The sequence below is a fragment of the Schistocerca cancellata genome, chromosome 7, assembly GCF_023864275.1.
Source record: "Schistocerca cancellata isolate TAMUIC-IGC-003103 chromosome 7, iqSchCanc2.1, whole genome shotgun sequence".
Classification (NCBI taxonomy): Eukaryota; Metazoa; Arthropoda; class Insecta; order Orthoptera; family Acrididae; genus Schistocerca; species Schistocerca cancellata.
In genome coordinates this window covers 392,769,442-392,794,533 of record NC_064632.1, presented here as the reverse complement: position 1 = coordinate 392,794,533, position 25,092 = coordinate 392,769,442, and the positions used below count along the sequence as shown (strand labels likewise).

Sequence of the window (25,092 nt, the reverse complement as noted above, 5' to 3'; positions counted from 1 at the left end):
TACCGACCAACCAGCATGTTATCCTCAGTCCTTTGGTATCACCAGATGCAGATACAGAGAGACATGTGATCAGCACTTTGGCCTTTGTCAGTTTTTGTGACTGGTGCCTCTACTTCCCAGTCAAGTATCTCCTCAGTTGGCCTCAAAAGGGCTGAGTGTGGCACACTTGTCAACAGCACTTGGCAGACTAGGGCAGTGAGCCATCCAAGTGCTAGCCAAGCACGAGAGCTTTTGACTTTGGTGATCTGATGGGAACCAGTGTTACCACTGCAGCAGGGATGTTGGCGTCAAGTTACATAGAGTAAAAAAAATTAGCTCACACCTGATTGCAATGTTGCCAGATTGCTTTCCTTTTACCATACGTATGCATGAGATGAAATTTTATTGGAGACATTTTTGTATTGCTAATATGCAATAAATGCCATTATGACGCCTGAGTATGCAAATTTTGGTTCACCCTGGTATAATAATATTACTTCAGGGTTCTGAAGAATAAATATTTTTGTGATCTCAGTAGCATTGCTGAAGAACGTTATACCACAGGACATAATTAAACAGAAGTATGTGAAGTATGATTGCAATTGCAAGATGACAGTTTTCCATTAATGCTTGGTTCACCTTTAATTTTCAGATCCTTTTGAGCTTAAACTTGTGAAGCGAGAATACAAAAATGGATGGTACTCATTAAATTCATATTTTGCTGCTGTCTTTATTTCGAAACTTATTTGTATGGTACGTATTGGCCAGTTAATTGTACTTACATTATTGTACTCATTAGTTAGAAATTTTAACTGTTAAAAATATGTCTGTTTAAATTTCAGCATGCGTGGACATTGGTGTTTGTCCCACTCTCCTATTTACTCTCCAGCCAGCCTCTTGAATGGTACAGGTTCCTGATGTATTCTTTGCTGTTTTTCCTAGTTTCTATAGTTTCTGAGAGTTATGGTCTTCTAATAGGAACAGTATTCCGCCCACAAGTAAGTAAAATCTTCTTCTCAAATGTAGTATTGCAAATTTTTGCTTCATTTATATAATTTTATTATTTGCAGTTTTTCTCGCAAATGTACATACACTCCTGGAAATTGAAATAAGAACACCGTGAATTCATTGTCCCAGGAAGGGGAAACTTTATTGACACATTCCTGGGGTCAGATACATCACATGATCACACTAACAGAACCACAGGCACATAGACACAGGCAACAGAGCATGCACAATGTCGGCACTAGTACAGTGTATATCCACCTTTCGCAGCAATGCAGGCTGCTATTCTCCCATGGAGACGATCGTAGAGATGCTGGATGTAGTCCTGTGGAACGGCTTGCCATGCCATTTCCACCTGGCGCCTCAGTTGGGCCAGCGTTCGTGCTGGACGTGCAGACCGCGTGAGACGACGCTTCATCCAGTCCCAAACATGCTCAATGGGGGACAGATCCGGAGATCTTGCTGGCCAGGGTAGTTGACTTACACCTTCTAGAGCACATTGGGTGGCACGGGATACATGCGGACGTGCATTGTCCTGTTGGAACAGCAAGTTCCCTTGCCGGTCTAGGAATGGTAGAACGATGGGTTCGATGACGGTTTGGATGTACCGTGCACTATTCAGTGTCCCCTCGACGATCACCAGTGGTGTACGGCCAGTGTAGGAGATCGCTCCCCACACCATGATGCCGGGTGTTGGCCCTGTGTGCCTCGGTCGTATGCAGTCCTGATTGTGGCGCTCACCTGCATGGCGCCAAACACGCATAGGACCATCATTGGCACCAAGGCAAAAGCGACTCTCATCGCTGAAGACGACACGTCTCCATTCATCCCTCCATTCACGCCTGTCGCGACACCACTGGAGGCGGGCTGCACGATGTTGGGGCGTGAGCGGAAGACGGCCTAACGGTGTGCGGGACCGTAGCCCAGCTTCATGGAGACGGTTGCGAATGGTCCTCGCCGATACCCCAGGAGCAACAGTGTCCCTAATTTGCTGGGAAGTGGCGGTGCGGTCCCCTACGGCACTGCGTAGGATCTACGGTCTTGGCGTGCATCCGTGCATCGCTGCGGTCCGGTCCCAGGTCGACGGGCACGTGCACCTTCCGCCGACCACTGGCAACAACATCGATGTACTGTGGAGACCTCACGCCCCATGTGTTGAGCAATTCGGCGGTACGTCCACCCGGCCTCCCGCATGCCCACTATACGCCCTCGCTCAAAGTCCGTCAACTGCACATACGGTTCACGTCCACGCTGTCGCGTCATGCTACCAGTGTTAAAGACTGCGATGGAGCTCCGTATGCCACGGCAAACTGGCTGACACTGACGGCGGCGGTGCACAAATGCTGCGCAGCTAGCGCCATTCGACGGCCAACACCGCGGTTCCTGGTGTGTCCGCTGTGCCGTGCGTGTGATCATTGCTTGTACAGCCCTCTCGCAGTGTCCGGAGCAAGTATGGTGGGTCTGACACACCGGTGTCAATGTGTTCTTATTTCCATTTCCAGGAGTGTATTAATGGGAATACCTAATTCTCTAAAAATCTAACCAACAATGTCTAGTTTCACACATGCAGAGAATTAGGGAATTTCCGTAGGACAAATATATGACAGTTTGAAAATAACTGTGAAGTTATGACTTTATGAGCAAATCAAATGTGAGGAAGTTTTATCATGAAGAGTTGTACATAGGAAAATAAAAGGATGATATCTGTAACAAGGGGTGAGATGCCAATAAAATAGTAAAACTAGACTGTGCTGTGAGTACAAGAAAGTCAATGATACTGAGTGTCAATAGAGAAAAATGGCCATTAGAAAGTAATTTGGAAATAAAAAAGAGAAAATAATTTGTGAAACCAAATGTCATGTTGGAATGAAGTAAATAGGGGGGGTGGGGAATATAAAAAAGGACAGAGAGAGAGGAGGAGGAGGAGGAGGAGGAGGAGGAGGAGGTAAGCAGTGAGATGGAATGCAGGCAGGATAAAATGACAAAAGATACAGTAAAACAGAATGCTGTAAATGAAGTAAAATAAATAATAAATACATAAATAAATAAATATGGAGGAGCATCAAGGTTGAACATTTTTCATGGGTTAAATTTTTATTTCTTTTCTTGTACTGCTCTGTAGATAATTTTAAAAGATAAATTGAAAGTTTCAGAGAAAAATCTCATTTTGTTAGTACATACTGCTTTCAATCATATTACAATAATTACAGGATACTACAAACACCTTCAAATATAATGAAACATTTGCAATTTTGTACCTGTTGCCTGGGGAAAACCACCGTGCAGAACTATTCTAATAGTTATTTTATGAAGCAGTTGTTTCTGAGGATCAAAATATAAACTTTTGATGTAACTCTTCCAACTTTCCCGGCGATCTAATGACATCTTGGGTTGGCGGGTGTTCTGCCGGATATCAGCGTTGTACTTGCACGATATTTCGGTCACGTAGCTCGTGACCTTCATCAGGTGTGACCTGAGACTGCTCCTCGAGTGGACCTGGTCCAGTATTTATGCCTATGGCCTTCCCCCTCCACCAACGGCTGCAGGCGCTTCCTCTGTGGTCCGCGCCCATTCCCTGCGACCTGCGGGAGCGTTGCTGCTCCATTTTCCGTCCGCTGCGGTTCTTGGTGTTCCCTCTGCGGTCCGTGCCCACCAAACCCACTTCTGGGGGTTTCATCTACAGTCTGGGGTACCAAACGTTCTCCCTGTGGTCTGCGCCCGCTCACCACAACCTGTTGGAGCGTTGCCGCTCCGTTTTTCATCCGCTGTGGCTCTGGATGTTCCCTCTGCGGTCCGCGCCCACCAGTCCCACTTCTGGGTGTTCCAACTTTGGTCTGGTGCGCCTGGCAGTCTGTCAGGGGCTCGTTTTCCATTTCCATGTCTCTGGTTCTTCTGTTTGTGTAGTGTTGCAGCTGCCCCCTTGCTCCTTTAACAATTCCAGAGCTGGATCCCAGGCTCTGCTTCGCTGGTACCCTGTGTGTTCATAAGATTGTCAGCCGTTTTAATTTCTATCGATTCTCTTATAACACTGTCCCAAAATCTAGGTGTTTGTGCTAGAATCTTGGTATCCCCATACTTCATGGCATGATCTAGTTGTAGACAGTGTTCAGCAATGGCTGACTTAGTCACTTGTCTTAATCTAGTGTGACTCTGATGTTCTTTGCACCTGATCTCCACAGTTCTTGTCGTCTGGCCAATGTAGGACATGCCACATTGACATGGACAGAAAACACACTTGATATTGTGTTTACGGACGATGCTACTGATTCTGGCAGAATCTCTTCTGTCCATCCAGCAAGATCGGGGGACTGCTGGGGAGTGTCAAAGACGACCTGGGGTTACAAAAACTAGGGATTTACAATATACCTTGTCAATGTGGCATGTCCTACATTGGCCAGACGACAAGAACTGTGGAGATCAGGTGCAAAGAACATCAGAGGCACACTAGATTAAGACAGGTGACTAAGTCAGCCATTGCTGAACACTGTCTAGAACTAGATCATGCCATGAAGTATGAGGATACCAAGATTCTAGCACAAACACCCAGATTTTGGGACAGTGTTATAAGAGAATCGATAGAAATTAAAATGGCTGACGATCTTATGAACTGTGACACAGGGTACCAGCTAAGCAGAGCCTGGGATCCGGCTCTGGAATTGTTAAAGGAGCAAGGGGGCAGCTGCAACACTACACAAACAGAAGAACCAGAGACATGGAAATGGAGAACGAGCCCCTGGCGGACTGCCAGGTGCACCAGACTGAAGTTGGAACACCCAGAAGTGGGACTGGTGGGCGTGGACCGCAGAGGGAACATCCAGAGCCGCAGTGGATGAAAAACGGAGCGGCAATGCTCCAACAGGTCGTGGTGAGCGGGTGCGGACAGCAGGGGGAACGATTGGTACCCCAGACCGTAGATGAAATCCCCAGGAGCGGGTTTGGTGGGCGTGGACCGCAGAGGGAACACCTAGAACCGCAGCGGATGGAAAACGGAGCAGCAATGCTCCCGCAGGTCACAGGGAATGGGCGCGGACCACAGAGGAAGTGCCTGCAGCCGTTGGTGGAGGGGGAAGGCCATAGGCATAAATACTGGACCAGGTCCACTCGAGGAGCAGTCTCAGGTCACACCTGATGAAGGTCACGAGCTACGTGACCGAAATATCGTGCAAGTATGACGCTGATATCCGGCAGAACACCCGACAACCCAAGATGTCAAAATATAGACTGTTGGTTAGACGAAAATGAATTATGAGCATCATTATATTATTTTCACAACACACACTGACAAAGTCAGTTTCCAAAGGACTGAAAATTTTGCCTGCCACATCAATTTAAATTTTAGATGCAATTTATTTCATAATTAGAATCTGCATCTATTAAATTGAATAACATGGTTCACTGCTAAAATTCTATTAACACTTTTATGCTGCTCTAAGATTCACATTTTTCTTCACACAAAATATTTTTATTACAGAGAACACATTAGGATTGGAAAATACTGAATGAAATTAAGTTTATAAAGTGACTGCAAAACTAAAATATTAGCAGTAGTGGTACAAAATACACACTGTCTGACATTAAAAGTGAATCATACAAAAGGAGGAGGAAACAAATGAAAATTGACAGGTCAACAAGGTATGTGATGTTATTGCTGTGATTACAAATTCGAGTCAAATTTATGAAGAACTTTGTGTATGAACCCACTTATCAGTGTGATGCCTGCCGCTTGGGTTCTGAGGCCATCCTTGGTTCCTTCCGGCGGCTGGCTGATTTGGTGAAGACAACCAGCATCGCACGCGGAGTGCAAGCTGAGCTTAATATCTGCAGCATAGTGCCCAGAGTCGATCGCGGTCCTCTGGTTTGGAGCCGTGTGGAAGGTCTAAACCAGAGGCTCAGACGACTCTGCGACTATAATGGTTGCAAATTCATCGACCTCCGTTATTGGGTGGAGAACTGTAGGGCCCCCCTAGACAGGTCAGGCATGCACTACACACCGGAAGCAGCTACTAGGGTAGCAGAGTACGTGTGGCGTGCACACGGGGGTTTTTTAGGTTAGAGGGACCCCACCTTGGGCGAAACGATAAAATACCTGACGGCTTACCAGAGAGGACATTATCATCGTTGATAAAGAACGTCCGTCCTCAGAGACCAAAAACAGGAAAAGTTAACATAATATTGGTAAACTGCAGGAGTATCCAGGGCAAGGTTCCTGAATTAGTATCTCTTATTGAAGGAAATAGTGCGCATATAGTATTAGGAACGGAAAGTTGGTTAAAACCGGAAGTGAACAGTAACGAAATCCTAGACACAGAATGGAATATATACCGCAAGGGTAGGATAAACGCCAATGGTGGAGGAGTATTTATAGCAGTAAAGAATTCAATAATATCCAGTGAAGTTATTAGCGAATGCGAATGTGAAATAATCTGGGTTAAGCTAAGTATCAAAGGTGGGTCGGATATGATAGTCGGATGCTTCTATAGACCACCTGCATCAGCAACCGTAGTAGTTGAGCGCCTCAGAGAGAACCTGCAGAACGTCGTGAAGAAGTTTCGTGATCATACTATTGTAATAGGGGGAGACTTCAATCTACCAGGTATAGAATGGGATAGTCACACAATCAGAACTGGAGCCAGGGACAGAGACTCTTGTGACATTATCCTGACTGCCTTGTCCGAGAATTACTTCGAGCAGATAGTTAGAGAACCAACTCGTGAAGCTAACGTTTTAGACCTCATAGCAACAAATAGACCGGAACTTTTCGACTCCGTGAATGTAGAAGAGGGTATCAGTGATCATAAGTCAGTGGTTGCATCAATGACTACAAGTGTAATAAGAAATGCCAAGAAAGGAAGGAAAATATATTTGCTTAACAAGAGTGATAGGGCACAAATCGCAGAATATCTGAGTGACCACCATCAAACGTTCATTTCTGAGGAAGAGGATGTGGAACAAAAATGGAAAAAATTCAGAAACATCGTCCAGTACGCCTTAGATAAGTTCGTACCGACTAAGGTCCAAAGCGAGGGGAAAGATCCACCGTGGTATAACAATCATGTACGAAAGGTACTACGGAAACAAAGAAAGCTTCATCATAGGTTTAAGAGTAGTCGAATCATAGCTGATAAGGAAAAGCTGAACGAAGCGAAAAAGAGCGTAAAGAGAGCAATGAGAGAAGCATTCAACGAATTCGAACATAAAACATTGGCAAACAATCTAAACAAGAACCCTAAAAAGTTTTGGTCATATGTAAAATCGGTAAGCGGATCTAAATCCCCTATTCAGTCACTCGTTGACCACGATGGCACCGAAACAGAGGACGACCGAAGAAAGGCAGAAATACTGAATTCAGTGTTCCGAAACTGTTTCACTGCGGAAAATCGTAACACGGTCCCTGACTTCAGCCGTCGCACGGACGCCAAAATGGAAAATATTGAAATAAACGATATCGGAATTGAAAAACAACTGCTATCACTTAGTAGCGGAAAAGCATCCGGACCAGACGGATACCCTTAAGATTCTACAGTGATTATGCTAAAGAACTTGCCCCCTTTCTATCAGCAATTTATCATAGATCGCTGGAAGAACGTAAAGTACCTAGCGACTGGAAGAAAGCACAGGTCGTTCCCGTTTTCAAGAAGGGTCATAAATCAGATGCGAATAATTATAGGCCTATTTCGCTTACGTCAATCTGTTGTAGAATAATGGAACATGTTTTGTGTTCTCGTATTATGACATTCTTAGATAATACAAATCTCCTTCATCGTAACCAACATGGATTCCGCAAACAGAGATCATGTGAAACTCAGCTCGCCCTATTTGCCCAAGAAATTCACAGTGCCGTAGACACTGGCGAGCAGATTGATGCCGTATTCCTGGACTTCAGGAAGGCATTTGATACGGTTCCGCACTTACGTTTAATGAAAAAAATACGAGCTTACGGAATATCGGACCAGGTTTGTGATTGGATTCAGGATTTCCTAGAAGAAAGAACACAACATGTCATTCTTAACGGTTCAAAATCTGCAGATGTAGAGGTAATTTCGGGAGTACCGCAAGGAAGCGTGATAGGACCTTTATTGTTTACAATATACATAAATGACTTAGTTTACAACATCGGTAGCTCCGTGAGGCTATTTGCAGATGACACGGTTGTCTACAAGAAAGTAGCAACATCAGAAGACTCGTACGTACTCCAGGAAGACCTGCAGAGGATTAATGCATGGTGCGACAGCTGGCAGCTTTCCCTAAACGTAGATAAATGTAATATAATGCGCATACATAGGGGCAGAAATCCATTCCAGTACGATTATGCCATAGGTGGTAAATCATTGGAAGCGGTAACGACCGTAAAATACTTAGGAGTTACTATCCGGAGCGATCTGAAGTGGAATGATCACATAAAACAAATAGTGGGAAAAGCAGGCGCCAGGTTGAGATTCATAGGAAGAATGAACGCTTGTTCGTCCGATTCTTGAGTATTGCTCATCAGTATGGGACCCTTACCAGGTTGGATTAATAGAAGAGATAGACATGATCCAGCGAAAAGCAGCGCGATTCGTCATGGGGACATTTAGTCAGCGCGAGAGCGTTACGGAGATGCTGAACAAGCTCCAGTGGCGGACACTTCAAGAAAGGCGTTACGCAATACGGAGAGGTTTATTATCGAAATTACGAGAGAGCACATTCCGGGAAGAGATGGGCAACATATTACTACCGCCCACATATATCTCGCGTAATGATCACAATGAAAAGATCCGAGAAATTAGAGCAAATACGGAGACTTACAAGCAGTCGTTCTTCCCACGCACAATTCGTGAATGGAACAGGGAAGGGGGGATCAGATAGTGGTACAATAAGTACCCTCCGCCACACACCGTAAGGTGGCTCGCGGAGTATAGATGTAGATGTAGATGATGTCACACCTACTCTGGCCTGGATACACATGCTGATTTGGCTGGGGAGGGTGTCAAAAAGATATTGTATCCTTTCCTGAGGTAAACTGGCCCACCACTACTGTAAGTGGTTCCCAGTAACCTGCATACTGGTACTGGGACAGAGTTGATGTTAAAGCTGTTCCTACATGTTGTATCAGAGAGAGATGTGGAGGTCTTACTGGTCAAAGAAGTTCCTCAACATCATGCAGACAGTCCATTGAGACATACCCTGTGTTGATGAGTTTTGTCCTGTTGAATAATGGCATCACTATAATGTCATATGAGAGATAACACGTGAGGACACAGGATGTCCGTTACATATGGCTGTGCCATCAGAGTTCCCTGAAGTACTATAGGCCATGACCTGAAGTAATACCCAGTGTCTCTCAACAATATGATACCAAAAGTAACACCACTGTGCCTCTCCAAAACTTTGGAAGAATGTGACCTCCCACAAATCATCACCATACTCACCAATGATGGTCAGTTGGGATAGTGCAGAACTGCTATTCATTGCTGAGTGCAACACTGTGCTATTCATCAGCAGAACATGAGTCACAATCACAGCACCACTCCAAATGCTGGTGTTGGTGTTGTAGTGTTAATTACAGTCTATGTATGAGATGGTATATCCTTAGTCTTTCTACTGCTAGTCTGTAACCAATTTTGCAGAATGACACATGATGCAGTGAGTCAGTTTATTGCTCTGGAATGGCAGGTACTGATTTGAAGGGATTACTTTGTGCTCGTTGGACAATAAAGTGGTCATCCCTTGTGGTTGTCATACAAGTACATATTCAACCAGAGCCTTAACAATGGGTAGGCCTGCAATTGTATTCCCATGCAGCCATTCAGGCTACTATCAGATTATAATGGCCCCATTTATCTGCATATTACATGATTTGGCCAATAGGTCAAATGGAGTCCCACAATGAGGCTCTCTTCAAACTGTGTCAGTTGCTGATAACATTGCCTTAAATGACTATGTGGCATCTCCGTGCCATTCACAGTGATTATGCAACTTCTGATGTTGTTCAAGTCCATTATATATCCTACCAGGACTGATAACAACACTAAACATCAACAGGAGTAATGCACTCTGGTGGCTGTTCTACCTGGTACAGAAAACAGCAACTCCAATCATTTTACATATCCGCAGGTGAGGTGTACATGTATAAAGGGACATAGACAACCAAGCATGCCTTATGGATGGTTCATTGTCTTTTTCAGGCAGCATGTAATTGTTGTTGTTCTTGTTGTTGTGGTCTTCAGTCCTGAGACTGGTTTGATGCAACTCTCCATGCTACTCTGTCCTGTGCAAGCTTCTCCATCTCCCAGTACCTACTGCAGCCTACATCCTTCTGAATCTGCTTAGTGTATTCATCTCTTGGTCTCCCTCTACGATTTTTACCCTCCACACTGCCCTCCAATACTAAATTGGTGATCCCTCCTAGTCAAGTTGTGCCACAGGCTCCTCTTCTCCCCAATTCTATTCAACACCTCCTCATTAGTTATGTGATCTACCCATCTAATCTTTAGCATTCTTCTGTAGCACCACATTTCGAAAGCTTCTATTCTCTTCTTGTCTATCGTCCATGTTTCACTTCCATACACGGCTACACTCCATACAAATACTTTCAGAAACGACTTCCTGACATTTAAATCTATACTCGATGTTAACAAATCTTTCTTCTTCAGAAACACTTTCCTTGCCATTGCCAGTCTACATTTTATATCTTCTTTACTTCGACCATCATCAGTTATTTTGCTCCCCAAATAGCAAAACTCCTTTACTACTTTAAGTGTCTCATTTCCTAATCTAATTCCCTCAGCATCACCCGAGTTAATTCGATTACGTTCCATTATCCTCATTTTGCTTTTGTCAGGCAGCGTGTAATTATTGGAAAAAATTGGAATGTCTACCCTATTATAGTCTTTGCTGAAGAACAGACAGAACCTGTTATGTGCTGAAGTGAAGACACTTCGTTGAGCTGTAAAGGAAATTGGGTGAGCAGACCATTAATAACAATTTAAGAGACAGTTCAAAAACTGAGTTGTAGTAAAAGAAAAGTGTTACTGCTGGTAGTAGTCATGGCACAGTTGTAGGCTAACAGTTGCAGGAAAGATTAGGATTACACTTAGAAGATGCAACAGATCTACTGAAGAGAATGCCTACACTAAGCTTGTCCATCCTCTTTTGACATACTGCTGCATCATGTAGGATACGTCCTAGATAGGACTGATGGAGTACATCAAGAAAATTCAAGGAACTGCAGCACATTTTGTGTTATTGAGAAATAGGGGACAGAGTGTCAAAGACATGATACAAGATTTGGGATGAACATAATTAAAACAAAGGTGTTTCTCATTGCTGTGGGATCTTTTCATGAAATTTCAATCACCAGTTTTCTCCTCCATATTCAAAAGTATTTTGTTGATACTGAACTTCAAAGGGAGAAATGATCATCATAATAAAATAAGGGACATCAGAGCACCCACAGAAAAATACAGGTGTCATTTTCTCTGCATGCTGTATGAGTGTGGAATAACAGAGAAGTATTGTGAAGGTGGTTTGATGAACCATTTGCCAGGCATTTGAGTGTGATTTACAGAGCAGCCATGTAGATGTAGGTGTAGATATACAGGGTGTTACAAAAAGGTACGGCCAAACTTTCAGGAAACATTCCTCACACACAAAGAAAGAAAATATGTTATGTGGACATGTGTCCGGAAACGCTTACTTTCCATGTTAGAGCTCATTTTATTACTTCTCTTCAAATCACATTAATCATGGAATGCAAACACACAGCAGCAGAACGTACCACCATGACTTCAAACACTTTGTTACAGAAAATGTTCAAAATGTCCTCTCTTAGCGAGGATACATGCATCCACCCTCGGTCGCATGGAATCCCTGATGCGCTGATGCAGCCCTGGAGAATGGCGTATTGTATCAGAGCCATCCACAATACGAGCACAAAGAGTCTCTACATTTGGTACCGGGGTTGCGTAGACAAGAGCTTTCAAATGCCCCCATAAATGAAAGTCAAGAGGGTTGAGGTCAGGAGAGCATGGAGGCCATGGAATAGGTCCGCCTCTACCAATCCATCGGTCACCGAATCTCTTGTTGAGAAGTGTAGAACACTTCAACTGAAATGTGCAGGAGCTCCATCGTGCATGAACCACATCTTGTGTCATACTTGTAAAGGCACATGTTCTAGCAGCACAGGTAGAATATCCTGTATGAAATCATGATAACGTGCTCCATTGAGCGTAGGTGGAAGAACAAACTAAAATGAGCTCTAACATGGAAATTAAGCGTTTTTGGTCACATGTCCACATAACATCTTTTCTTTATTTGTGTGTGAGGAATGTTTCCTGAAAGTTTGGCCGTAACTTTTTGTAATACCCTGTAGAGGTGTAGGATTAGGGTACCAGGTCACAAGTGTAGTAATACCTAGTGCTAACCTTGACTGAATAACACAATTTATTGAGGAAATGACTAAGGGTTTTAGTATCTGGGTCCATGTATTGACATATTTTAAGAGCTAAAGAGCTCTCAACAGATTGGACTAGAATAGCATGAAAGACAATACATCAATAAAGAACATTTTTTTGGTGAATGCTTAATTAGCAATGAACACATTTATTCCATAATGAATGGCCTCTCTGGCCATGATACACTACTAACCATACTAAATAACTTACCTGGTTACACTGAAGGGGTACCATGGAAAACAGTTGGAGTGATATATGAACAGCTAATAGAGACTTATAAAGCCAACCATACAGGAAGTGGATTGGAGGGATCCAGATAATGTGTTAGGTATAATTTATTTATAGATGCATGCTATGTGCATCACGGAGGTTTGCACAGTATAGATGTAGATGTAGATGCAGATGCATTTCCATCAGTCTATGAGAACTGCTTTCCCATAAACCAATAAACTACAATAACTAAGAAGCATCTGACATTCTCTGGATTACAAAAGTAGTTAAAATATCATGTGGAAGGAGAAGGGAATTGTATGAAATAGTTAGGAGAAACAGAGAAGCAGGATTGATTTCAAACAACAAGAAATATTGTGCTATATAAAAAAGTGTGATTAAAATGAATGTATGGAGTTAATAATACAGATAATAAAATTAAATTTATTTAGTCAATAGTTAAGGAATGGAAGGACTTTGTTATTAAATAAAATAACAAATTACAGCAATCAGGTAGCCAACATGTTTAATAATCACTTTCTATAATTTGCTCTGAAGACTGGAGTGGGCAGTTCAAGGTGTAAAAGAATAGAGTAGGCCTACATGCAAGCAGCAGTATCAATACCACATATGTTCAGGTAAATCACAATTACTTCATGCTCTGCCAAAGAAATTAACAACATAATTAACTCCCTCAAAAGTAGAAACTCTCATGAACTTGAAAATATCTCAAGTAAATTACTAAAATCCTGTTCTGCACATGTATGAAATGTATTCAGTTGCATATGTAGTACACAATTAATGCAAGCTATATTTTTTGCTTTGGTATAGTATGGAAGGTAATGGGAATAAATATGCATTGAGACAATAAGAAATAACACTCCTTCAAAGACAATAACTATATAGAAGTCACCATATTTCATGATAGTCCCCTCGACATTGCAAACAGTGGAGTATAGTTCCTGAGAGGGATGTGATCACCACAGATGGCATCACATTTTCTGCAGTGTCCTTCCATGCTGGCCACAAGGTCGCTTAGGAGTTCTTGTGGTAGGGCATTCTCACCTACACCAGTACAGTTGGCAACTGCTGGACAGTCTTTGGTGCATATTGACACGCTGCAATACATTTTCCCAATACATCCCACAGGTGCTCAATGGGATTTAATTTGGAGGAAGGTGCAGGCCAGTCCATTTGTAAAATATCCTCTCCTTCCAAGAGCTCCTTCATCTACAAAGATAAATATCAATGTGGTCACACATTGTCATCCATAAAAATGAAGATAGGGACAAATACACCCTTAAAAGGTGCACATGGGAAAGGAGCACAATGTCACAATAATGTTGACCAGCAATTGTTCCATAATCAAATATTTGGAGGTCAGTCTGCCCATGCAACATTATGCTTTGCCACACCATAACACCTGGACCAGCAAAGTAATCACATTTGACAATGCTAGATGTACCCCCATATAACTGTTATTGTTGCTGTCTTCAGTCCTGAGACTGGTTTGATGCAGCTCTCCATGCTACTCTATCCTGTGCAAGCTTCTTCATCTCCCAGTACTTACTGCAACCTACATCCTTCTGAATCTGCTTAGTGTGTTCATCTCTTGGTCTCCCTCTACGATTTTTACCCTCCACGCTGCCCTCCAATGCTAGATTTGTGATCCCTTGATGCCTCAGAACACGTCCTACCAACCGGTCCTTTCTTCTAGTCAAGTTGTGCCACAAACTTCTCTTCTCCCCAATCCTATTCAGTACCTCCTCATTAGTTATGTGATCTACCCATATAATCTTCAGTATTCTTCTGTAGCACCACATTTCGAAAGCTTCTATTCTCTTCTTGTCCAAACTATTTATCGTCCATGTTTCACTTCCATACATGGCTACACTCCATACAAATTCTTTCAGAAACGACTTCCTGACACTTAAATCTATACTTGATGTTAACAAATTTCTCTTCTTCAGAAATTCTTTCCTTGCCATTGCCAGTCTACATTTTATATCCTCTCTACTTCGACCATCATTAGTTATTTTGCTCCCCAAATAGCAAAACTCCTTTACTACTTTAAGTGTCTCATTTCCTAATCTAATTCCCTCAGCATCACCTGACTTAATTCGACTATATTCCATGATCCTCATTTTGCTTTTGTTGATGTTCATCTTATATCCTCCTTTCGAGACACTGTCCATACCGTTCAACTGCTCTTCCAAGTCCTTTGCTGTCTCTGACAGAATTACAATTTCATCAGCGAACCTCAACGTTTTTATTTCTTCTCCATATTTCTTCCCCATATAACTAGAGGTATGTAATGCACTCAGGTACATTGTTGAATATTATCACTTTGGTGGCCCATGAGTTATGGTGTGGCAACACATAATGTTGAATGAACGGGCATACTACCTCCAAAACTTTGGAAATGGTATACTTAGCACTGAACATTACTGTTAGAATGTACTCCCTCCTATTTTGCTCCTTCAGCTATGCTGTTCAATATGATTATGCATTGTCATACATAAGAATGAAATCACGCCTAAATGCACCCCTGACTTTATTTTAATGGATGACAATGCATGATCATATTGAACAGTGCAAATGGAGGAGCTCTTGGAATGAGAGGATATTTGGCATGACCTGTCCAATCCCTTATTTAAATCCTCCTGACCTTGTATCTTTTTCCTTGCAAAGACATACTGGATCAAGTCCACATGTCCCAATGACCATTCAGTGATTGTCAATCACAGTGGTGGAGGAATGAAATACCCTACTACAAGAATCCTTACCAACCTTAAGATCAGTGTGGTAGCACTTTGCAGAAAATACATTGGCATCTGTGGCTATCACATGTGCTATTAAGAACCTTGTCCCACCACATGTCCAGTGGTCCATAGTGAATTGCGGTGACCTTAGTGTGATTGTTGTCTTTGAATAAAAATGCTATTTCTTCTGTTTCTCTAATTGCACGTTTATTTCAGTTATGTTGTGCACTACATTGTAGCAATGTTTTCCATGTATTGTTGAAGTTTTATCAAACTAGGTTATGCAGCAGTGACATACCACATGAAAATTACCTTCCTTAAGTTTTTCACACCAGTGTATAAGTGATTTCTGTCATGTATCCAAGAAGCAAAAATAATTCTCTCTTCTAATAATGTAAGTATTATAACCAAGTGTAATGGAGTAGCTGAAAATTTAAATATAATTTTCTTGAAAATTAATAATTGGCTCTCTACAAATGGACTGTCGCTGAACCTAAATAAAACACAATATATGCCAATATGTACTGCACAAGGCCAGAACACACTATTAAAAATAATACTCAAGGATAAATAAATAAATGAAGAATGACATTCTAAATTCTATGGATTATGTACCAATAAGAATCTAAACTGGAAGACATGTGTTACAGATCTTAAATTGTTAAGCCCTGCAATTTTGTGTAAATGATAACATCAGATTTTGGGGATAAAAACGTCAAAAATTTCTGCTGTTTTCATTCTCTTTGGGGTAAGTTTTCACTTATGCAGGAAATGTTTGTTGCATAGAAGCATGCTATAATGTTAATATATATTATCGACTCAAGAACCTCTTGTAGACAGCTCTTTAATCAAGTAGAGATACAGATAACAGCCTCACAGATAACAGCCTTACTGTCAGCATCAATCACAGCTGAGAAACAACAGTAACAATCATAAATATAATATTAGGAGGGGAAATGATTTACACTATTTTTCACTCATTTCACTCCTCAGTATGGCACAGAGAGGAGTTCACTATAAAAAATCTTTGTCCATGCATCCAGTGATGAGAAGAATTTAATAAATAGTAAAATTAGCTTCAAGTGCAAAGTGAACATGTATCTACTTGATAAATCCTTCAACTAAGTAAACTCTTCAATAAATTTACTGATATCTTAACCATACTTATTATTATTTAACTATGTCATGGCATTTTTACAATGCTTATTATTCACAGAAAACAGTTTTATGGTCATAAAAGCCCAAATCTTATGCACATTATTTTAAATGAGCCATTTCTAAACTTATTTCCTTCTTCCCTCTACTAATCTCTAAATTTTTTAATTTTTATTAATTCTTCAATTGTCATATGTACAATTACAGCTTATGGTTTGTTACATAGTTATATTTGTTTCTGTAAGAGTTTTATTTAATTCATGAAGTAAAAACTTTTATGTGTAACATAAGTAAAAGAGAACAGGTTATGTAAGGAAGCACAATTGCCGAAGTACTATGAGGGCTATCCACAAAGTACGTTTTGGAATTAAAAATAAATAAACTATTGGATTTTTTTTTATTATATACAGATGAAAGCCACACTTAAATACTACTTTTCTACATAGTGGCCATTTAAATTAAGGCACTTATCGTAGCGATGGATGAGCTTGGAAATCCCTTCGTCGTAAAATTCAGCCGCCTGCGCCTTCAACCACGTGGTTACCTCTTCTTGAAGGTGTGCGTCATCATGAAAACGCTGCATAGCCAACCACTTCTTCATTGCTGGGAATAAGTGGAAGTCGCTCGGTGCCAGGTCGGGACTGTACGGCGGATGAGGAAACAACTCCCACTTAAAAGATTTGAGAAATTCACGAGTGGCATTTGCCGAGTGGGCCCGGGTGTTGTCATGAATCAGCAAGATCTTTGAGCCCAACTTTCCCCTCCGCTTGTTTTGTATTGCTCTTCTGAGGTTGTGCAGAGTTTGGCAATACCTTTGAGAGTTTATTGTAGTGCCTCTTTCCAGGAAATCCACAAAAATCGTATTTCTACCGGGTTACTGATTAACCACGTGGTTGAAGGCGCAGGCAGCCGAATTTTACGACGAAGGAATTTCCAAGCTCATCCATCGCTACGATAAGTGCCTTAATTTAAATGGCAACTATGTAGAAAAGTAGTATTTAAGTGTGGCTTTCATCTGTATATAATAAAAAAAAATTCCAATACTTTGTTTATTTTTAATTCCAAAACGTAATGTACTTTGTGCATAGCCCTCGTATTAGCAGTAATATTGCACTGGTTTTTACATGACTATGTTTTGGATGGTACTTTAGTTAAATTAATGTTTGGAGGTAAGGAGTGTCAATAAGACAATCTGGGATGGTTGCTATATACTGTTGATGGAACTGATGAATGGGGCTCCAAGTTTCCACCTTCTCAAATTGTCTGAATTACATATATGCACATTTGCTACCATTGGCAAAAATAGCAATGGATGGGCACCACCTGTTCCTCATAAATGAACGCTGTATGCCTCAGATGGTATTCCTAGAGTTTTATATGCTGTAAGTCATAAAAAAAAAATTGTTCGTTAACAGAAAGTTAGCCTCATGTCCACTAGTGCCATTCAGAGCACTCTTCTGATGTATTATTTTCCCTCACTCAAAAGATATGTTAAGCATTGTTTTGTAAAGAAATACCTTTTGTAAAACTTTGTTTACTTATGAAATTGTATTACACGATGTAACAATGAAAATTCAGCTGTAAACAAACAAATGCAGTGTATACCACATGATCAGTACTGCCTAGCAGCTTAGTTCACTTGGCTTCCAATTTGTTAGTTGGTAGCAGTTTGCACTTGTCCCATGACTGAGAATATTGGTGAGATACATGTATTTAATGAAAAATTTTATATCATATCACAGGACTGGTTAGCTAGAGAGCTGTTTTCTACTCATTATATTATGCCTCTAATCACTGGTGAAATATGGAACTTCCTGGCAGATTAAAACTGTGTGCCAGACACTTGAACTTGAACTCGGGACATTTGCCTTTTGCTTTTTGCGGGTGAAATATGACTTATTTTCATGTTTTCAGATACCAGTTTTGTGTCGCATTTTATAGCCTTTGAAAATGACAGAATGTCAAAATGCATAGTGATTTTGGAAATAATAAAAAGTGTGATCAAGACACTCAAAAAGTTCGTAAAGTGCATCCAAATGACTTTGGCACATAGCATTATTGTGCAAATCGCAGCTAAGTCAGCTCTGCTGCCAGGAGATAATTTATTAAATCAAAAAGGGGATACATTAAATTTGTTTAGCTCATTTCAAAAATCCAATGAATTTTGCCAATGTGTTACGTAGTGGCATTTCCAACCTAGAATAACATCCATTCAGCAGTTGATATTGCTTCTTATTTATCAAATAGTAAGTATTTCTTTTTGTGAACTGCAGTATAACTTAATGATCCTGAGATTCTTACAGATAGGTGCAGTGATCGGACCCTGTGTTATATCACCAGTTGTTGCCCTGTGGCAATACAATCTTGGTGTGTACCATAAAATATCGCTTTTCATGAAAATAGTGACAAACATGAGTTTCATTCGTCTGGGAATGATAGGAATGGTAATAGCTATGATGAGAGACAGGAAGCCCATGGACTGTAATGTAATGTTCTGTCCTTTCCAGTATCCTCACGTGATTCTCAGGTCAGTTAATATATTTTTTTTTATATGTGGTGTAGCTGTAAGTATGTAAGTGTTTGTATATGTGAATTACTTTATTTTTGTTATTCTTAAATTGTAAAAGTCTGACTTGCCAGTATTCTTGTAAAAGAAATCTAATCATGGATAAAATTGCTACCACTAATGCTACTACTACTAACTCCACTTCACCATGGAATGTTAATGTAAAGTTCTGATTTAATAGTTCATATATACAAAACATAATTTCAAAACATATTGATCATTGTAGTGACTTACATCCTTCATACCTTTGTGAAGAAATAAACATCAGTTTATTTTCAGATATTTCATATTCCTTTACCTATGTTTGTGTATTCCTCTGTGTGTGTGTGTGTGTGTGTGTGTGTGTGTGTGTGTGGAGTGGCTCACAATAATAGTCCACATTTACCTATGTTTGTGTATTCCTCTGTGTGTGTGTGTGTGTGTGTGTGTGTGTGTGTGTGTGTGTGTGTGTGTGTAGAGTGGCTCACAATAATAGCCCAATAACACATATGCAGCGGTAAATATGTAACTGAGTTAGAGCTTGCTGGTACCATCTCTGAAAGCTGTTGGCTGGCCAGTAGAATGCACAGATGAGAAGCTGCATGTGAAACAATGAGTGGCAGCCTTTGACAGTTGTCAAACTCCTAGCTGTGCCAAACTTCCAGCTGTGTTGAATGCCTAGCTGCACCTGCTGACTTCTGTGATGTGCCTTAAGACTGCATTTCTGGATCTCAGGTGTGGACCTATGTAGATCACTACATCCCTCGCATTTGCAGGCAGTGGAGTGTTGCTGATCCCTTCAATATGCCGTGGATGGGCACAATGTGGAGACAGTGTCCACATGCAAGAAGGCCCTGGGGGTGAGAGGAGTGAGCAAACCCCCAGTCACCAGAGACGTAGTGATACAGGTGGAGTAAGCAACTCCAGACCTAGGGAGACGGGCCAAAGTGACTGCATGAGGAATTCTCTAAAGCCCCCCTTCCCCCTTCACCCCTGCTGGTGCACAAGATGATAGAATCAGTGATGGACAGTCCAAGCCAGGATGCGTGTCAGTGCCTGTTGGCGGTGTGCAAAGTAGAGATGACACTACTACAGGCTGAGGCTGCTGTGACACACACTGGAGCATCACCAGAGTTGCTGCCAGAGTCTGTGAAGGCATATGCTCATCAAGTAGAGGGGCTGCGACAAGTGAAAGAGCAGTGTGGAATTCTTGCTGGTAGGTGGTGCCCAGTGGCTGGTGTACCAGCAAAGGTGCTAGCTATTGGGAGAAGTGGGGGAGCGCTCCTAAAGATGCTGTACCTCCCAGTCCCCTGTTCATGGGATGAGGACATGTTGGCTGTTCGGGGACAAGATGACTGTTGGTATCCATCGGGGCCACCAATCAAAACCACGCACACTAACTGCTGTCCTCAGTGTAAAACCCAGTATGCCAGAACACAATGGTGGGCGAGATCCAAGACAGAGGAGATGGAGCAGTGTACTTGGCTGGTACCTATGGAGAAGCTCCAATGGGCCACAGGAACCAGTAGGTGTCATCCAGGTAGACCTCTTTGATGGGGAAGTCTTGCAGATATTTTTACTCTGGTTCTTAAAGGTGTGAACCATGCACTCGGCGTCCCCATTAGGTAGTAGGTGAAGGGGAGGGGATTGAGCATGGCGAGTGTCTGACTGCAGACAGAAATCATGAAACACCTGAGACAAGAACTGGGAACCATTGTCAAAAACAAGGATAATTGGAAGATCTTAAAAAATTAAAGAGAGCTTGAATAGTAGCCTTGGTGGTGGCTGAGAAGCACCAGACCATGAACTGAAAATGCAAAAATGTGTCAATGACAATCAGAAATGGACCCATGAAATCAATGTGGATGCATTCCCAGGGCTGGGTTGCTGGAGGCCATGGAGAGAATGATCACCTGGATCTGCCTCTTGACTAGTACACTAGAAAGGTGGAGCAACTAAGTGTTCAAGATCTTGATCAATGCTGGGCCAGTAAACATATCTGCAAGCCAAGGGTTTTGTGTGCCTTATATAACAGCTGTAAAAGTCTCCCACTGCAGTTTCCTGGAAATGATCACCTAGGGATCTGTATCATCTGTGAAGATCAGAAAGATCCCATCTAAGACATAGAGCTGATTGCACAAGACAAAGCAGTTAAGAAGCAGACCAGAAGAACAGCTCAGAGGATGAGAAGGTCAACCCTGTTGGACAAAGTGGACTACCAGCCTGGAGACAGGATCAGCCACTGGGAATGTCATAGTTGTATTTGGAGAGAAGCAAGGCCCACTGCTGCAATTCATGGGTACCTTATTGGTGACCAAAACGGATGCACTAAATCATGAAATTAAGGACTTATGGCCCATAATTAATTGGAGTTTGGTGCCATACAAGAAAATATGGAATTTTCTGACCACATATACAATGGGCAGAACCTCCTTGTTGATCTGAGAGTACTGTACCTGTGCTGTACTGAGGGTTTTGGATGCAAACACCAGTGGCTGCTCTGAGTCATCAGCATTCTGATGGACAAGGGCCACCCCCACATCAAGCTGTGACGCACCCATAGCTAAAACCAATGGTTTGTTGGGATCAGAGGTAGCTAGACATGGTGATGACTGGGAGGGTTCCTTCAGTGTGTTGAAGGACTGTCACGAGCTGGAGACCAAATAAAGGGAGCAACATTGTGTAGGTTGAGATGCAGTGGGTGTGCAATGGTGGATGCCCTGGGAATGAACTGGTGGTAATAGCAATTTTTACGTAAATAAAGCCTTCAGTTCACACAATGAATAGGGATGTGACTGGTCTGTAATGGCCTGACAAGACTCTGCTTGAGTTGGATGCCCTGCCTCAAGATGATGTGGTCCTGAAACTCAAGAGGTGGTTGGAAAAAACTGGACTTCTGCAGATTGCAATGCAGATTCACAGACTGGAGATTTTAAAATGGGAACAGAGGTTGTGCAGGTGGTCACTCATAGTATGTCCCTGTAATGATGATGTTATCTAAGTAGTTGAAGCAATGTGGCAGATTGGACATGATCTGTCCCAAACAACACTGAAAAACTGCAAGGGTGCTTGGCACCCCAAACATAAACCATTTGTATTGATTAGGGTTGAATGACATGTTAGTGATCACAATACACTGGGACTCATCATCCACAGGTACCTGGTGATATGCTTTGCAAAGATCAAGTCTGGAAACAGTCCATGATGATGTGGCAGTGGTTACGTCCTGATCAGGGACTGTGAATTCATGGTGGCCTTAAAATCACAAGAAAGGAACAATTAAACAGAGGGTTTCTTAATGATATTCACTAGAGGAAATGGGAACCACAGTCCAGAGAGAGGCGAGCTGCTCATGCTCCAGCTTGACTTTACCCTGAGGCACCGGTTTACCAGCGATACGTACAGAGAGTTGAGACCAGAATATGTTTGGACATTAAGCAGAAAACTGCCAAGTTGGTGTCTACCTGCTGGCGCAGCTGTTGTTAGAGAACCACAACCTCAATTTAAAGCATGTTAGACACATGCTCAGGAAGCAGCTCTGATGATTAGATTTCCCGAATATCCATATCCATGGTCTCTGATGCTATGTTCTGCACAGTTGAGTGACAGACCAATACAATGTGGCCCTTTTTCTGACACTTGAGACCAATGGCCCAACACTGGGGGCACTCAGGTCTTTCATTTTTGAAGTAACATGATGGACATGATGGTAACAGGCAGCAGCAGCTGGAACATTGTACACACGCTGTGCAGGAGCTGCTGGGTCAGCGAGCTTGCACTGCCACATCATCATTTCTGGAAGCAGCAGATGCAAGCCAGGCTACCCTGAACCACTGCAACATTACACCTGGCTTCCAGTTGCTGACCAGCTACTTGTTAGATCTCATAAGACTGGGCAATTGACAAAACCTCTTCAAGGGAGAGGTTCTCCAACTGGAGGTCCCATTGCTGGACTTCCTTATCCAGGTTGGAGCAGATGGTAAAATCAGAAACTGTGATGCACACATATGACTCTTTTGACTTGTCCATGACAAAATAGCACTTGTGACTAAGGCCATGGAGGGTTGCAGCTCAGGCATGATAAGACTGATGGGGCAACTGGCAACTTCTTGTACTGGTAAAATTCAACCCTAGTGGCCGTGAAATGCATGCAGTGGTGATAAATGGAAGACAACAATGAACATAAAGTATCAAACAACAAGGAGGATTCCTGCAATGGGGCCAACTGCCACAACACCTGATAAAAATTGGGAGTGTCTGTAATGTGGAAGGCATGAAAATGCTGCGATAGGCAGTGTTCATATACCTTCAAATCTTTCACTGCCTTGTCAAATGATGGGAACTGAGGAGGAAATGAAGCTGGAGATGAATTTTTGCAAAGAAATACTTGCAAATCTGTTCCTTCACCAATGTTTGAATCAGAGGCTCCATGCCATGACAAAAGACAGAAAGCAACTGCACAATCTAAAACATTGAAGATACAACCCTACTTATCACCAATTTGTTCTAAGTCCACAAGGGAATACCACACAATGGCTGACACAACAAACAATGAAGTTGTCAAACTTCTAGATGCAACAGTACACTTCTGTGGTATGCCTTACAGGTAAGTGCCCAGATCTCAGGTATAGATCCATGTGGGTAATTACAGTGACTTCAAATCCCCGTCTGACCATCAAGATTTACATTTCACAGATTTACTTAAATTGCTTGAGACAATTATCAGAATTCCTACTTTGAAAAAGGCACAGCTGATATCCTTCTCCATCCTTGTCTAATATACACACTTGTAATATTTGGGATTTACTATTTGGGTATTGTTAAGTTTTATGTTTCTCAGTATTCAATACAGTTTCTGTAGACATACTCAGCAATGAGTTAGCATAAAACTGTTTTCCTATTATCTTTCCCACAGGATGCTGAATGCAGAAGAAGAGAGCATTACTGTTCAAATTCTTGGTTTATTTGGAATGTTCGTAGTACTTAGAGTCATCTGGTATCTCGTCATTAGATTGAGGCTATCATCTGATTTCTACAACATTTGGATTAACTATGCCTACAAGATATTCCGGTGACATGACCATCACAATTGAAAATGTATTGAATATCTGATTTCCTGAGTTCCAATCTAGAAAACTAATTTTGGCAGGAAGGTTGCAACAAGAGAGGGAACAATTTAGACACCAAAAGTCACCTCAGTATTGTTGTTTTATTGCTTTCATTGATGAGTTAAAAAGGTGATACCATAGTTTGTGAGACAATGAAAGTAACAGTATTACAGGCGTGCTTCAGTTTGATGACATTGTTGGACTGAGCTGTTGAGGGAAAATATTACTTATTTTCATGTTTAAGTGTTCCGTGTATGATTACTACTTAATTTACATTCTAATTTGTTGAAAGCCAAGAACTGCATCATTGTATTAATAAAACTGTTCAGTAATCAGACATGTATTACAATGTTAAAACCAAATGTATAATAGAATTAATACGCTTTATAGGATTTAAATTGAATCTGATACAGTATATCTTACAAAGAGAAGCTAAATGTAGACTGAAGTTCAGTAAACTTTAAATTATGTATTGTGAGTGCAACAGATACAGACTTCGAAAGCAGTACACTATGAAATAAAAAATGTACAGTAAATATTTCACTTTACTCAAATGTGTTTCTGTATTGTCTATTCTACTACAGTTGCAACTGTTTTGGTTTCTGATTTTACGTAAGATAATATATCCCTGTACATCTAGTTTATCCACAAACAAACCATATTTTGTGGATACAATCACAAAGAGAAACCTTGGGCATGGAATGTATCAAGTAATAAATTAATATTGAAAACAAAAGACACATTACCTCAGATAAATCAGGAGCTTCAGTTGACTCTACCTGAACTTTAGTTTACTTGTAAAAAGACCTCTTATTCAGTATATGTATTGCACCCTTTTCCAAAATATTGGATGATAATTCATTTACACTATTAAGCAAGTATCCACTTTTGTTTAA

The 25,092-nt window shown here is 41.5% G+C and overlaps 1 protein-coding gene across 1 annotated transcript in view; it reads left to right on the top strand.

Moving 5' to 3' along the window:
- Nucleotides 1–24,744, top strand: part of LOC126092270 (ATP-binding cassette sub-family G member 1-like) — a 411,369-nt gene extending 386,625 nt beyond the window's left edge. Inside the window, exons 10-13 of the mRNA XM_049907785.1 lie at nt 632–732; nt 822–977; nt 18,847–19,070; nt 24,004–24,744. Coding sequence (XP_049763742.1) covers nt 632–732; nt 822–977; nt 18,847–19,070; nt 24,004–24,163 — 641 coding nt within the window. The 3' untranslated portion in view covers nt 24,164–24,744. The remainder of the gene's footprint in view (nt 1–631; nt 733–821; nt 978–18,846; nt 19,071–24,003) is intronic.
- The last annotated feature ends 348 nt before the right edge of the window (nt 24,745–25,092 follow it).